The 14,136-nt window shown below is 46.5% G+C and overlaps 5 protein-coding genes across 6 annotated transcripts; 2 read left to right on the forward strand and 3 right to left on the reverse strand.

Annotated features, from left to right (window-relative positions):
* Window positions 1-429: 429 nt before the first annotated feature.
* On the reverse strand, window positions 430-1,932 carry LOC136198133 (uncharacterized). Its single transcript, XM_065988048.1, has 7 exons — window positions 1,849-1,932; window positions 1,669-1,696; window positions 1,573-1,617; window positions 1,458-1,514; window positions 1,194-1,399; window positions 799-1,143; window positions 430-738 (listed from the first exon to the last, which is right to left on the reverse strand). The coding sequence occupies exons 1-7, from the start codon at window positions 1,930-1,932 to the stop codon at window positions 505-507; spliced, it is 999 nt and encodes a 332-aa protein (XP_065844120.1). The 3' UTR covers window positions 430-504.
* Window positions 1,933-2,279: 347 nt separating this feature from the next.
* Window positions 2,280-4,433, forward strand: LOC136198060 (DDB1- and CUL4-associated factor 13-like). Its single transcript, XM_065987970.1, has 14 exons — window positions 2,280-2,558; window positions 2,608-2,663; window positions 2,712-2,763; window positions 2,825-2,920; window positions 2,976-3,131; window positions 3,195-3,272; window positions 3,328-3,375; window positions 3,433-3,467; window positions 3,518-3,585; window positions 3,653-3,749; window positions 3,805-3,903; window positions 3,958-3,994; window positions 4,050-4,138; window positions 4,198-4,433. Exons 1-14 carry the CDS (start codon window positions 2,286-2,288, stop codon window positions 4,361-4,363), a joined length of 1,350 nt encoding a protein of 449 aa, XP_065844042.1. The 5' UTR covers window positions 2,280-2,285; the 3' UTR covers window positions 4,364-4,433.
* A 1,638-nt stretch (window positions 4,434-6,071) lies between these two features.
* LOC136198059 (T-complex protein 1 subunit alpha-like) lies at window positions 6,072-8,465 on the reverse strand. The gene is made up of 11 exons (XM_065987969.1): window positions 8,371-8,465; window positions 8,228-8,313; window positions 8,050-8,178; window positions 7,891-7,988; window positions 7,722-7,832; window positions 7,486-7,667; window positions 7,113-7,415; window positions 6,935-7,058; window positions 6,632-6,824; window positions 6,409-6,572; window positions 6,072-6,353 (listed from the first exon to the last, which is right to left on the reverse strand). Exons 1-11 carry the CDS (start codon window positions 8,441-8,443, stop codon window positions 6,173-6,175), a joined length of 1,644 nt encoding a protein of 547 aa, XP_065844041.1. The 5' UTR covers window positions 8,444-8,465; the 3' UTR covers window positions 6,072-6,172.
* Window positions 8,466-8,471: 6 nt separating this feature from the next.
* Window positions 8,472-14,062, reverse strand: LOC136198062 (glutamate--cysteine ligase catalytic subunit-like). Of its 2 annotated transcripts, XM_065987973.1 has the most exons (19): window positions 14,047-14,062; window positions 12,548-12,697; window positions 12,390-12,499; window positions 12,288-12,337; window positions 10,918-10,993; window positions 10,795-10,863; window positions 10,620-10,742; window positions 10,505-10,563; window positions 10,314-10,444; window positions 10,182-10,256; window positions 10,020-10,136; window positions 9,833-9,965; window positions 9,667-9,779; window positions 9,495-9,587; window positions 9,327-9,431; window positions 9,199-9,280; window positions 9,076-9,143; window positions 8,899-9,019; window positions 8,472-8,833 (listed from the first exon to the last, which is right to left on the reverse strand). In XM_065987973.1, exons 2-19 carry the CDS (start codon window positions 12,695-12,697, stop codon window positions 8,634-8,636), a joined length of 1,875 nt encoding a protein of 624 aa, XP_065844045.1. In that variant the 5' UTR covers window positions 14,047-14,062; the 3' UTR covers window positions 8,472-8,633. The 2 variants fall into 2 exon arrangements, with proteins under 2 accessions (XP_065844045.1, XP_065844046.1); XM_065987974.1 differs by lacking the exon at window positions 14,047-14,062 and having other exon boundaries at window positions 12,548-12,709.
* On the forward strand, window positions 12,765-13,989 carry LOC136198066 (transmembrane protein 164-like). Its single transcript, XM_065987979.1, has 6 exons — window positions 12,765-13,138; window positions 13,195-13,244; window positions 13,296-13,362; window positions 13,420-13,498; window positions 13,553-13,653; window positions 13,701-13,989. Exons 1-6 carry the CDS (start codon window positions 12,785-12,787, stop codon window positions 13,899-13,901), a joined length of 852 nt encoding a protein of 283 aa, XP_065844051.1. The 5' UTR covers window positions 12,765-12,784; the 3' UTR covers window positions 13,902-13,989.
* Window positions 14,063-14,136: the final 74 nt, after the last annotated feature.

Genomic DNA, 14,136 nt, shown 5'->3' on the forward strand with positions numbered 1-14,136 from the left:
CCAGAAAAATACGGAATGACGCATAAAGTAGGGACGACTACGGTTAATCTACGGGTGCGACTTCAAACCGTCGGTATAGTACGGCGGTCCCGCCGGTTCCGCCGGGGGTCGCCCGCGCATTTCGTAGTCCCGGACATGAAAGTCAGCGCTTCGTCTCGTCGGAGTATTCCGATTCCGACGTTCGCGACACGACGCACGACTTTCGTCGCGTTTCGCAAAACGTCCATTTGTCGTTCCACCCGCTCGAAGCGCCGCGCGAGCACCAGCGCGCGTCGAACGCGACGAAATTGGAACGCGTGTTCGCGAAGCCGTTCGTCGGCGATCTGGGCGCGCACGCCGACGGAATGTACGCACTGGCAAAATATCCGTCGCGTCTTTCGCGTCTCGCCTCGGGCTCAGGCAGCGTAAGGGAGGAGGAGGTATATTGTGAACAACAAACAAACACACAAACAAACAGAGACGGACAACACTGCGCGCAGTTCATCCATGAAGCTACAACATTGATTAGCGTGCAAAAACATAGCCTATAGAAAAGACGTTTTTATTTCTATTGTCAGGAGTGCAAGCAGCTTGATTGCCGCAGGAATTTGAACGAAAGTTTACGCCGCATTGTCCTTGGAACAAATTCCGACCTCCTATTCCAAGCCACGAATCTGCGCTTTTGCAGTCATTTTCATTGTTTGAAAATATTCCAATTCGAACCCCTACGGCCGACTCTTCCTTCACATTGAATCCTTCCTGTTGGGTAAAGAATTAGTTAAACAATTTTTTTTAATTTTTTTTCTAAATGCGTCGTACTCTGTTGCAGTTCGGTTGAAGAGACGAGCCGTCAATGAGACTCTTCCAAGCACTGCGTCCTATTGAGGTCGAGTGGTATATGCCAGACGCTATGACGTGTCTCAACGAACTCGCACTCTTGCGAAAGGTCACCCAGTTCGTCTCGCCATTTGTTTTCAGACCGACAAGAACTTCGTTAAACGGTAGCGTCCAGAAGGAAGCCAGTTTAGCTTCGTTGTCGTCCAAATAAACGGAATCCTCATTATAAGAGAAACTATTCTTCCAGAAAGAGCTGTCGTAGTGAAAGGTCTGCTTAGCACCGTCGACTTTCATTATAAGAGTCCATCCGCCTTCCTTGCAGTAAACCTATTCTGTACGTTAGGATAGACTCGAAGATGAGAGGTCAGATTTTGTACCCTGTAAGCTGAGCGGTGGGCTGAAGGTTTGATCCAGTAAACGCCTGGCTTGTAGCCAGCCAGTTTACTTAGAGCTAGGCACGACGACGCTGGGTTAGCTTTGGATTCTCCGAGAGTGCTAGTCGCATGTTCGGTCAGAAGAGAAATCCACTCCTGTCCGTTGCAGTATTGAACGACGTCGTCTATCGCGTTGTATCGCACTGATCCTGTAAGAACGATCTTGTTGCCTTTGTCTGTCGCCTTTGCTGGTTGCTAATTACGTACCTGTATTTGGCACTGAGCATGCTTCGATATATTGCAGTTTCTGCGGTCCTGGGCTTCCTGCAAAAAAATGCTGTACAGTTAGATAGGCTAACGTATGGGCTAATAGCTAAAGTACCCTTTGGACCAGCGGGTCCTGTGTCCCCTTTTGGACCAGGTGTGCCTATATCAAAAGAATAAATTTTTCAGTGAAACTGTTAAATCAATACATTACTTGAGCGGCAGCGACATAAAGGGTCAATCTAGAAAAAAGAAAAATAGTTAGAGATCATGATTGTGATCATGATCATGAAATGAAGATTATCATGGTCTATTAATTGTGATAGGAGTAGCAAAAATAAACTAATAGCTCTGCCGTACTGTTGCTCTGTTAGATGTGGCGACTTTTAGCTACCTGGTATGCTTCAACGTGTTCGCCTTGAGATGATGTCCAAACGACAACCACAGCAACCAAGGTGATCACTCTCAATGAACGCATTTTCGGTGAGGCAGGTTTACTGCAGCTGGCCTTGAATTGCGGCTTTTATAGCTAGAGTGGCGCTGTGTACTGATCATGCACTTCCTGCTGGTCTCTCCTACTTCCTACTTCCTTTACACTTGGTGTCGCATAGGAAGCAAGCCGGGGTCACGTCCTACTTACCTGCAAACCAGTGGTCACAGATAAAAGTTTGGGTGTGAGATAAATTAATTAATTGGGCTTTTTTCTTATGAGCACCCACTTAGTAAATCGTGCCAACAAAAACTGCAGAGGACAACAACTAAAAAATTTTTTCTCGGATCAACGGCACCGGCCAGAGCCTGGGCACCGCAGTGTGCTTTCCCGGATAAAGCATGAAAGTCAAAGTTCTCTCTCGTCGCCTCGCCGATTCGGGCGTTCGCGACACGACGCACGACCTTCGTCGCATTCCGCGAAACGTCGATCCGTCGCTCCATCCGCTCGAGGCGCCGCGCGAGTACCAGCGCGCGTTGAACGCGACGAAATTGGAGCGCGTGTTCGCGAAGCCGTTCGTCGGCGATCTAAGCGCGCACGCCGACGGCGTATACGCAATGGCAAAAGACCCGACGCGTCTGTCGCGTCTCGCTTCGGGATCATGCGACGGACAGGTAAAATAAAATTAGAAAAGCGTAGCACGCCCACACTGTACGCATCTAGATTTGCATCTGGAGTCTTTCAAAACGTCAATGCGAGCACCAAATTAATGCGCATAGGTACAGCAGCGCGTTCCTTCGATAGATAGACCTGAAATTATTTTTCAGGGGATTTGTCAGAGGACTCTGTTTCAATCACACGGGATCTTCTCTTCTATCGGTATACACTGTTGCACGTTCTCAGGGGTTCTTTATGTGCTTGCCTATATATAATAACATAGATTGGCGACGATCAAATCATCAAGTTGTGGCCAATGGACGCCGACTTCGACGATTCCAAAGTCGTCGCCCAGCCATCGAATACGATACTAGGAAGCGTAAGGGTGGAGAAAGGCTTGGATTTTGTTTTAAGGAAAAAGGCGTGTGGTCTAGGCTATGTTCAATGGAATTGATCATCATTGGTCGAAGAGCGTCTTTGCTACGTGCAGCACCCAGGTGGACGTTTGGGATGAAGAGAGGTCGGAGCCAATTCGATCTTTCACGTGGGGAAGCGAGACGACGACGAGCGTCCGATTTAATCCCGTCGAAGTATGTAGACGTGAAATGGGCAATAATATAGATTCATTAATTCATTGGTGGGATTTTTGATAGAGAAATGTTCTAGCAAGCACTGGATCGGACAGGACAATTGCATTGTACGATATCAGAGGAGCGACTCCTCTCAAAAAAGTGCAGAGGAGAAATTTTTTTCGTATTAGAGAAATCAATATTAGTGTTTCTTTAGGTAGTACTAGAAATGAGGACTAATTCAATCTGCTGGAATCCAATGGAGGTAAGGGGGAAGAGAGACAGACGTGGAGTATTTTTAATAGATGAATCACTTTGCTAGGCTTTTAATTTTACTGCAGCCAACGAAGATACAAAGTACACAAAGGTTGTCTCTTCCCCAATGCATCACCTACTATTTTCGCTAGTCTGTACACGTTCGATATGAGACGTCTCGACCGGGCTCTGAACGTGCACAAGGATCACGTAATGGCAGGCAAGTGAAAAGAAAAAAATTGAGATAAAATTTCAAAGATGACGTGAAACTTTTTTCATTTTTATAGTCCTGGACTGCGACTATTCGCCAACGGGTAGGGAATTCGTTTCAGGCAGCTACGATAAGACAATACGAATATTTCCTTTTGACAAGGGACACAGTCGGTGAGTATAGATAATAATTAATTTTTTATTTACACATATGGTTTGGTTTTATTAGAGAGGTCTATCACACGAAACGAATGCAGAGGGTCTTTTGCGTTCGTTGGAGTGCCGACAGTCGATTTATCTATTCAGGAAGCGAGGAAACTAATATCAGGTTAGCAGTAGGCTGCAATGTTGTATATAATATTTCAATTATTTCCTTCTACAGGATTTGGAAGGCTGATGCTTCAGAGAGACTTGGACCTGTATAGGAAACATATAAGTCATTGTAGGCCAAGAGACAATGTTTTTCTTTTCTAGATATCTGCACGGCAGAAAATATCCAAAAATTACGGAAACAAACTGAAAGAGAAGTTCAAAGATCATCCACAGATTCGAAGAATTTCCAAGTGCTGTCTTCTCCATTCCTCAAAGTAACCTTGAGAAATGTATTTCTTCCTTTTCTTAGACATCGTCACGTGCCCAAGCTCATTTATAAGCAGACGAAAGAGAGACGAGAAATGCTCAAGGCGAGACGGCGAAAGGAGGAGAACGTTCGACTTCACACGAAGCCTGAAAATCAGCCAGAGCGGACGGCCGAAAGGAAGAAACCCATTGTTTCGACTCTATCTTAAACAAGTAGAGTACATTGCGTAGAGTCCTAATTAACTTTCTTTAATTATGTGGAGCGTCAGGTGATATGTGCGCACTCACTGCGCATGCTTATTCTATTCAAAATCGGCGTCCGCGATTTTTGAGCTTTTGCAGTTACTGTCCGCTCGTCTTGCGTCGCTACGCAGAACGAAATTCGTTAATCGGCGTCTCCTTGAAGGTAAGGAGCCCTGCGGGATGATACTAGACCCCGCGGAGCCCCCCTTAGGGTTCACCACGACGTCTCTCCTTTTTCCTCTGCTCTAAAGCTGTCGTAGTCAAAACCACGAACCATACGCTCTTTTCTTATCGATCTCGAACTCAATAAGCGTTCGATCGCGACGCCCAAGTTTCTTTTGGATCGTATTTCGAACGGAGCCCCCGCCCCTTCGGTTTCGACGTCAACTGGAGACTGTGGAGACAAGATATATATCTATGGTCATATATTTGAATTACAAGGACAAAGGTACGTAGTACAACGACAAAGATACATAAAAGCTGATTCAAATTGTTTCTTTGTATAGATGGTTTTGCGTGCGCTCTCCTCTGTCGTCACGGTGAAATGGTCTATCTCTGGCGGTCGATCCAACAACTTCATGAAGACGAAGGGGGCTGCTGCACCCAAGGTACTTTCTCATTGATTCTCCCTGCGTCAGTTGTTTTGTCGTGTAGTCGTTCCTGCAATCCGACGAGGCAGACGCAGCCATCCCTCTGTGGCCAAGAGCGATAAATAGGCCGTACCTCTGCAGAGGCTATAGAGTCGCCTCCCCGCGTAAGGCTGAGCACTGGCGGGTAAATCAGTGACGCCCCTTGGAATTGCACCTGCGAGTGGACTGACATCCCAGCTGCCACTCGCAGGTGCAATTCCAAGGGGCGTCACTGATTTACCCGCCAGTGCTCTGCCTTACGCGGGGAGGCGACTCTATAGCCTCTGCAGAGGTGACACCTATTTAACCTCTTGGCGACCGAGGGACGACTGCGTCTGTCAAGTGTTTGCCTCGTCTGATTGGATGCATCTGTCTCGTCGGATTGGAAGAGCCACCACTACACGACAAAACAACTGATGTGGGGAGAATCAATAACATAGTACCTGTGGAGATGAAACCAAGGTAGACGCAATCCCAAGAGACGGCTTCTTCTACTGGAAGCACGGGCGATAGAGACGAATAGTAGGAAGAACGCTCCAAAGGGTTCGATCAAAACGAGGCCGATGAACGATGGTGGAATCTCCAAAGAGACCCCACTAGGGTCCGGAGGCTACCGTTGTCGAAAACAGACGAACTGTACCTAGAGAAACGAAAGTTATTATATGAGGCGAAGATGGAAGTTAGTTTAGACGTAGGGAAAAAACGCGAGAATTTCTGTAAAGGGGCCCCACCAGTCGGCGTCGCCCATTTTGCTCTTACTCGCTTTCTAGTGAACGCTTCTCGTCTCAGAGGTATTCGTTGCGAATGGAACGGCTGAATTAGCTCATTCACGACGGTGGAATCCTCAGAGACCCCACTACGGTCTTTCGACGCAATCCTTCCTTCATCCAGTTTTCCACTTCGCCTCTCGTCTTCGCATTCGGTTGGAAACGCGAACAGAGCTCAAACGGCCGCTAAAAAACCGAAAAACGCTAACGAACTTAACGTCGACTGCGACTGCGCGAGGCTGCGTCACGCTCACGCGCCGCGCGCGGTCCAATCCGCATAACTATCCGCATGACGTATATGTTTAGAACCGCGATTCCCAATACATCACCGCAACTTACGCAGACACACACACGCAGAGACGTCACTATTCTCGCACGACTAATAATCCATTTCCTCGTCTCTCTGTTCAGGAGCGAGTTTGATTAGGTCGTCGATCCTCAGTATAGTGATGGCCGCTTCTGTGGCGAATTTCAGGCACTTGACTTTGCTCATTGTCGGCTCCAAAACGCCGGCCTCTTTGTTATCTTTCACCTTTCCCTCGTACAAATCGAGCCCATACCTATCCGAGAAGAATAACTCACAGAGTCGATAGTCTCTCTTTGTATTTTTCTTACCATTTGTATTGGATCTTTCCCTTGTCCACTTGCGATGCATTGTGAAACGCTCTGAGCTTTGCTACGAGATCAGCAGCGTCTTGGGCCGCATTCACCGCCAAAATGCGCGGAATCGCTAACAAGGACTGCGCAAAGGACGCAATAGCCAGCTGCTCTTTCGAATGCTAAGCACACCAAACAAAAAACTAGCCAATATCCCAAATTATTTATTTAATTTTCTCACCAACATGGTAGCATAGTTCTCTAGATAAATCGATAGGGCCGCCTCGACGGCGCCACCGCCGGCAACGAGGGACTTCGACTCGATGACGCGACGCACAACGCAGAGCGCGTCGTGAAGCGACCGTTCCATCTCGTCGACCATGAAATCGTTGGCACCGCGGAGAATCACGGAAGCGGCACTATGAGCCTTGGGTCTAGCGAAAGCAGAGTCTCTCTCTCTATGTCTATGTTTATGCAGTAAAGAGCGTCTTGCTCTCTCTCTTAGAGACTTCTAAGTGTTGACTCTATACTAAGGCTTGCTTACTTTTTGATGAGTATGAGCTCGTCGTCGCATACTCTCTCCTGCACCACTTCTTCCGCTTCTCCGAGAAACGAACTATCGAACGAATCTTCGCCTTCTAAATTCGCTAGAGTGGATACGAGTTGACCTAGAAAAAAAAAACCATTAGGCTTCGTTTAATTAATTAGTATTATTTTCTGACCCCCGGTTGCCCTAGCAATTCTCTTCAAATCCGCCTTCTTGCATCGACGCACGGCCATCGCTCCCGCTTCGACGAAATACTTCAAGCAGAGATCGTCGATTCCGCCCGTCGTCAAGACGACGTTGGCACCGGCACCCAATATCTTCTCGATCTTCTCCTTCGTTATGTCGGCCTCGCGCTTGCGTATCCCTTCCAACTTCTCCGGATCCTCGACAACGACTTGAACGCCGAAAGCCATTTTCGATTTTTGAAGATTGAAATCGATGCAGGCGATCTTCGGCGACGCGACGCGCTTCACCAAGGCTACGGGGAAACACGCAGTTAAAAAAATAAATAAATAAATAAATAAATAAATATTTATCTATGATATTACCTTGGGAAGCGACCGTGCAATTGAGCGCGTATCCGTTCACGAGTACGCTCTCCTGGGCGCTCGCGCCGTGCGCCTTCAGGACGTTGATCGATTTGATTGGACAACGCACCTCGCCTTTCACATTGGTGCGCTTCACGGCGAGACAAGCGTCGACGACTAGCTTCGAAAAAAATTCGGAATCACTAAGAGAAATATATCAAAAAACGGGAAGACAAAATTTCAATATTTCTCATTACTTTCCGATGAGTTTTGATGACATTGACGTCTTCGCCACATTGACGAGACAGTCCTTGCCCAAGTCGTCCGAACTGACGGCCAAATGATCTTGAATGTACTTGCAAGCCTCTCTATAGGGGGGAGAATCTCGCATAGAGAACGGCAACATCGAATATTCCACGACGAAACCTGCACGCGAGCCTATATCCGCTTATAATCGACGTCGGATGGATCTTAGTCTTGACCAGGTCCTCGGCATTCTTCAATAATTCGGCGGCAATAATTACCTAAAAAAGAATAATAAAAAAATTTAAAAAAAAAGAGAAGTCTTCTCTATTCTTCGCTTACCACAGACGTCGTTCCGTCGCCGACCTCCTCGTCTTGCAATTGAGCCAATTCCACAAGCACTTTCGCGGCTGGATGCTCCACTTCGAGCAAATTTAGAATCGTCGCGCCATCATTTGTTATGGTCACATCCTAGAGACGATACGCGAGCTCGAAACGTTCGAGGGGGCCCCCGACTTACTCCGACGTCGTCGACGAGCATCTTGTCGAGTCCCACTGGGCCTAGAGAGCTCTTCACGATGTTCGCGATCGACGAAGCGGCCATTACTGGAGATTTTTCGAAGGCGTCAGCTTTGGGATCTTCGCGGGTCGTGGAGAGCGTACCGTTTTGCGAGCGAACGCTATCGCCCGACGTTCTTTCGCCGCGAACGCTCAACTGTCCTTGCGAATCGGCCATGTTTTTCGGTGAAGCGACTGCGCATGCGTCGACAGCACGTGGATTTAATCCGATTTTAATCACCTACGAAAAAATTGATTCATGAAATGGTTACTAATCCCGTGCACCTCTACGCCCACATTTGTCTAACTGGGATTAGCAATAAAAAGGGCATATAAAGTTTTACTTGGAAAAGTCTTTTGCATTGAGCTCATTTTGACGTCACGTCGCCGATTTCGTTTTCTTCGTCGTCGCCCAACAGCTCGGGGCACTTCATTTCGCCTTTTGTTATTTTATCCATAGCGCACAGCAGATCATAATTGATTTCATCCGAGACTACGGAATCCTTCTTATACTTTGGATGGCTGCGTATAAATTTGCGCATCCACTGTGCACCAGTCAATACTTTGCCTGAAGAATAAAGGGAAAAACCAAGTCAATGATTTTTTGCACTAGTGCCTGACTGACTGACTGACCTGCTGCTCTCTTTTGCATAAGATTCAAGTAGCGACGTATGGTAGAATGTGTATCCGTGTCTAGATCAATCAAATCCAAGTAACGCCATATCAGAGGAACCAGACCAGGAAATCCTCCATCCTAAAAAGTGATAATAGTTCAAATAATATCAATTAAAGTCGACGCAACTAATTTACTATTCCGTTAATAACGGCATCAATCGACATCAATTCATATTCAGGTTCTCCTTCGTTCGTCTCCAAATCTTCCCACCAGAAAAAACGTAAATAATTTTAAAAATAGGTTTGATTGTAACCGACCTGAAAACGGCTGACGCCTAAAATAAAATTCCTCCGCTTGAACTGCGTCTCTTCTCTGCGCTTTATCCATGTTCTCGTCAACCTAATAGATCGATAGTCGCCACAGAAATATACGTGGATCTTCTTACTTTGGAAATAGGCACGTAAAAGGTGAGCCCTAAAGACAAAATGGCTCTCGTAAGAAGAATGACGAAGACGGAGTAGGCGGCATTCTCAAAGTCCGTCACTTGAACCTACAAAACAAAGAGAGAAAAATAAACAAAAATGAAGTTAATTAATTAATTAATTAAACGCACATCGCAGACTCGAAATTCGACTCTCCATCCAATATCTGAATTGGGTGGCGGCGGCTTGAATCGCATCGACTGCCAGTTAGTTGACTGAATGTTCTAATAAAACAATGCTCTATTACTAATTAATTAAATTAAAAATTCTAAGCGAAATTAGTATTTGGGGAGGTCAACCTACTTCAAAATGGTCAGACTCGTTTTCCAGATTTTGGTAAATTTTTTCAGAGAATAGAGACACTGTGTCGCGAATGAAAAGATGCGCAATGTGTTGAGCCAAAAGCATATCAACACCTAGAAGACACCGTACCCTCCCTAGTAGTAAATTTTGAATTTTTTTGCGCCACCTTCATCTAGCAACTCCTTCAACACGTCCGGTTCGCACTGAATAGGTATATCGTTGTATTTGTCGCTCGCCAAATAGGAATCGACAGATCCGAAACGCGATTTCGGAATCACGAATTTATTCTCGCGAAGTGGCTAATAGAATTAGATAGAACAGCCGCCATATCCCCTTCCATACGTTCTAACTACCTTCAGTCCTCTCTCTTCCGGAGTTCGACAATCGCAGCCGCCGGCGATGACGTCCCAACGGCAATCGGTGTCGACCAAGTAGCCACGATAGGCGGGAGTTTCGGCCGAGAGAGCCAACTGAAACGAAATTAAGTAAGCGTTTCCATAGGGGCGACTACGCACCAGTATGGGACAAACGGGTACGAGTTGATCGTAGAGATACTTTGCTTCGTCGATGTCGTACGCTTGAAACGTCATCTATGGTGGGAAAACGCGAACGTATAAAATAAATAGGGATACGTGGCGTCACTTTACTTGTAGGCAATTGCATCCCATTCCGAAGCCCATGCAATCGAGATAGACGTGGTCGTCGAGCGAGGCGGCGTTCGCTTCCGAATCGTCAAAGCGTTCGACGAAAGGAGACGGCGTGTTGACGTCTTTGAAAACTAAAGGGGGAAAGGAATCAGAAATGAAAAGATATTATAAATAAAAGGGGGCCCCTATACTTGGTAAATTTATTGCTATTTTGCTGCCCCGTCGCTCTCGAATATTTCGAGTCAACGTCCTAGTATACACATCTCACGAAGACGAACTCATCCTAGTTATTATTATAATGGTTACTTAAATCGAGGATGATCCTGGTGAATCGCTTCGTCGGGATAGAAAAGAGATCGCGACGCGCCGTTCTCTTCTGGATGAGGAGTCGGTTGACAGATTGGCTCGGTGAAGTCAGAACAGCCTAATCTTTTGAAAAAAAATTAGCGACTACAGTAGAGAAAAAAAATCATTTAGGTACCTGGGGAAAATGGTCAATGTCAAACAGGATATACGCGTTCCTTCCAGAAGTTGAAAGACCTCTTCTCTTCTAATAAGTATAAACAACTATGCACACATAGTCGCAAAGCCGCAGTGTTCTCACCTCGATTTCATACTCGTTTCAATTTCATTGAATTGAGAAAAGTCTCCGACGAAAACCCAGGGTCTCCCAGGCGTCGCTACCAAATCGAAAGAAGAAAACATAGATAGGTCACCCAAAAGAGAAGCATCCAATAAAAAAAGACGCATCCGGGCCAAATAGAGATGCATCCAATTAATTAAAAAAAAGATGCGCCCGGGTCAAAAAGAGATTCATGTATTCCAGGCCAGAAAGAGATGCATGGAACGACACTCGCGCATAAAAAGTAGCGTTGGCGGGAACGCCCACTTTTGACAGGCAAGTGTCTTCAACTCATTGCGCGCGAGCGACGCTTGCGGTTCAGGCGCATGGAACGCCACTCGCGCATAAAAAGTAAAGAGTAGCGCTGGCGGGAACGCCCACTTTTGACAGGCGTCTTCTCGTTGCGCGCGAGCGACGCTTGCGGTTCAGGCGCATGGAACGCCACTCGTGCATAATAATGGCGTGGTCAATGGCAGCGTCCGACTGCAAAGGGAAGATAGAATTTTTTCAACCTGCCATTACCACGCTATTATTATGCACTAGACACATTCCGTCCGCCTGAACCGCAAGCGCCGCTTGCGCGCAACGAGTTTCAGACACTGGTCGGACAAAAATGGTCGTTCGCAACATTTACCAATTAATTAAAAAAAGGATGCATCCAGGTCAAAAAGAGATGCATGGAACGCCACTCGCGCATAGTTGATCAACAAGTGTCTTCAACTCGTTGCGCGCGAGCGACGCTCGCCGTTCAGGCGCATGGAACGCCACTCGCGCATAGAAAGCAAAGTGTAGCGTTGACGGGAACGCCCACTTTCGACAGGCAAGTGTCTTCAACTCGTTGCGCGCGAGCGACGCTTGCGGTTCAGGCGCATGGAACGCCACTCGCGCATAAAAAGTAAAGGGTAGCGTTGGCGGGAACGCCCACTTTCGACAGGCAAGTGTCTTCAACTCGTTGCGCGCGAGCGACGCTTACGGTTCAGGCGCATGGAACGCCACTCGTGCATAATAATGGCGTGGTCAATGGCAGCCTCCGACTGCTAATATTTTTTCAACCTGCCATTGCCACGCTATTATTATGCACTAGACACGTTCCGTCCGCCTAAACCGCAAGCGTCGCTTGCGCGCAACGAGTTACAGACATTGGTCGGACAAAAATGGTCGTTAGTAAATTTACCAATTAAAAAAGGATGCATCCTGGCCAAAAAGAGATGCATCCAATTAAAATACCGTATTGATCACTCAAACGAAATTCAATTAAGAAAGGACTACGTATTGCCAGTTAACTAATTAAATGTACATGTCAATATTGCGGTCGGATTTTCTATATGCTAATAATTTTCTACTGTACCTACATTCAATCACGTAGCCTCCGTATTCGGGTTTCCAAGTCGACGGGTGAGAGCTAATAAGAGACGCGTTTCTGACTGCAACGCTTTTGGAATCGCCTTTCCCACTCAGTATATCGCTTTTCGTCCTCTTGAAGAAGTTTCAAATATTTCGACCCGTCGAGAAAGACGCGCGCCTTCTTCGTCTCGTGATCGAAGTAGACGAGCGTGTACTCGATCTAAAGTGCGATTTTTTTGCGAAGCTTTCTACTTCTTGTGTTTTTCACCTCGTCGCCCCATTTTAGACAGTCGCCTTTTCGATCTTTCCGTCGACGATAGATCGACAGGAACTGTCTGATTCCTGATTTCTTCACGTGCTCGACGTGCTTCTTCGTCTCTGCCCACGATAGCGGCGATCCTTCGCTCAGAAGACCCATCTAGCGAATATGTAAATGGTTTGTGAACTATTTGCGCCTGCTCACAAGCTACACCCCGCCTACACCGCCTACACACCCGCACCGGCGATGCTCGACGAACTAAAAGAAAGCGTATTCGGCGGCGTATCGGCGACATGGGACAAAGATGTCTTCTCGGGGGGACCCAAGTGCCAATCGCACCTGCCTCTTTACATGAAACTGAGCGAAAACGTCGTCGTCGCGCTCTACATGATGTTCCTCTACGCGTGGACGTTTCGAACGCTGACTCGCGTCACCGATAGCACTGTGGAGAAGATGAGAAAACGAGACGAGACGAGCGCGTCGAAGAAATTCGTCCTCGCTGCATTTTGTCTCGTTTTCGGAATGCAATTGGCGTACAAGGTCATAAGCAAGCGATTGATTTTTCTGCTTAATCCTTGTCACGCTCTCAGTATCGCGCAAGTAAGAGCTCTAAATTGATCGCCGCGAAAAATCAATATTTATTTCGCGGGAATTAGATTTACTTATTGGCCGCTAGACCGAATAAATATAGTTTGGCGACGTTGAGGTGCAGTCTACGCAACGTCATATTTTTTCATTTTTGATTTTGTTTTTTTAGAGTTAGTGTTCACACTCTTTTCGCTGCCATGGCAGCGCTGCTATTTCCTGTTACAAAATCAATAATCGTTAGCCACTTAATCATACTTTGTCTGCCTATTAATTTTTCAATTTTTTCTCTCTAGCTCAACGGAGAGGTTCCCCTGTACTGGGTGCAGCATCTTTTTCTCCTGTGCATTCCTGCCTACATCATATACGTATGGGGTAAGTAAGTACACCACCTATTGGTCTCAAATACTAAATGATTACATGCCTAAGGACCATCGTCTGTCGAGAATCTTTGGGACTATTCTTGGGTTAGAGTCGGTATAATCGTCTTTGGTCACTATCATCACCACTTCCTCTCTCCCCTATCTGAAGTAATGCCACACCCTTTACGTATATAATCTGCTATTGATACCATTAGCTGACGCTCGTTAACTTGAATTTCATGCTGTGTCCCGCTCCGGCTGATCCGGTCGGAGGGATTTACTACAGAGCGTTCATGATCGTATCGATGACGCTGTGTTTTGTACTGATCGGTAAATTGTACACCGTCCTGGTAAAGTGTTTCCTACGCACGCCTCTGACAATCGTCGAGAAGGCCAAAACGATAAAGGAAGACTAAGATTAAAAAACGGATTTGCCCAACGTTTCGAAAGCTATTTAAATGTGTCGTTCGCTACGTATTCTTTGCTTATTTTGACGTGAATAAAATAGCTGACATTGAGAGTATACGCGTGGTATGAGAAGGGCTCACTACATTGACTCACCTACTATGGACAAAGCCTTCATGAGTATTCGAACATCAGTGAGTTAATAAGAGGCTTCGTGATCACGCATAGGTCACAGTCTAATTGAGG

Source organism: Oscarella lobularis, chromosome 18, assembly GCF_947507565.1.
Source record: "Oscarella lobularis chromosome 18, ooOscLobu1.1, whole genome shotgun sequence".
Lineage (NCBI taxonomy): Eukaryota > Metazoa > Porifera > Homoscleromorpha > Homosclerophorida > Oscarellidae > Oscarella > Oscarella lobularis.

Bases quoted from the DNA above. Each gene is read 5' to 3' on its own strand.
- LOC136198059 (XM_065987969.1), bottom strand. From the start codon at position 8,443: ATGGCCGATTCGCAAGGACAGTTGAGCGTTCGCGGCGAAAGAACGTCG. The intron at 8,179-8,227 runs GTAAGTCGGGGG...TATCGTCTCTAG, and splicing joins TGCTCGTCGACGACGTCGGA to GATGTGACCATAACAAATGA. The intron at 6,354-6,408 runs GTAAGAAAAATA...CTTCTCGGATAG, and splicing joins GGAAAGATCCAATACAAATG to GTATGGGCTCGATTTGTACG.
- LOC136198062 (XM_065987973.1), bottom strand. From the start codon at position 12,697: ATGGGTCTTCTGAGCGAAGGATCGCCGCTATCGTGGGCAGAGACGAAG. The intron at 12,500-12,547 runs GTGAAAAACACA...ATCGCACTTTAG, and splicing joins GTCTAAAATGGGGCGACGAG to ATCGAGTACACGCTCGTCTA. The intron at 10,257-10,313 runs GTAAAGTGACGC...TTCCCACCATAG, and splicing joins TGGGATGCAATTGCCTACAA to ATGACGTTTCAAGCGTACGA.
- LOC136198066 (XM_065987979.1), top strand. From the start codon at position 12,785: ATGCTCGACGAACTAAAAGAAAGCGTATTCGGCGGCGTATCGGCGACA. The intron at 13,245-13,295 runs GTGCAGTCTACG...TTGTTTTTTTAG, and splicing joins TATAGTTTGGCGACGTTGAG to AGTTAGTGTTCACACTCTTT. The intron at 13,363-13,419 runs GTTAGCCACTTA...TTTTCTCTCTAG, and splicing joins CTGTTACAAAATCAATAATC to CTCAACGGAGAGGTTCCCCT.
- LOC136198133 (XM_065988048.1), bottom strand. From the start codon at position 1,932: ATGCGTTCATTGAGAGTGATCACCTTGGTTGCTGTGGTTGTCGTTTGG. The intron at 1,515-1,572 runs GTACTTTAGCTA...ATTTTTTTGCAG, and splicing joins AGGACCCGCTGGTCCAAAGG to GAAGCCCAGGACCGCAGAAA. The intron at 1,400-1,457 runs GTACGTAATTAG...TCGTTCTTACAG, and splicing joins ATGCTCAGTGCCAAATACAG to GATCAGTGCGATACAACGCG.
- LOC136198060 (XM_065987970.1), top strand. From the start codon at position 2,286: ATGAAAGTCAAAGTTCTCTCTCGTCGCCTCGCCGATTCGGGCGTTCGC. The intron at 3,132-3,194 runs GTATGTAGACGT...GATTTTTGATAG, and splicing joins TCCGATTTAATCCCGTCGAA to AGAAATGTTCTAGCAAGCAC. The intron at 3,376-3,432 runs GTAAGGGGGAAG...TCACTTTGCTAG, and splicing joins TCTGCTGGAATCCAATGGAG to GCTTTTAATTTTACTGCAGC.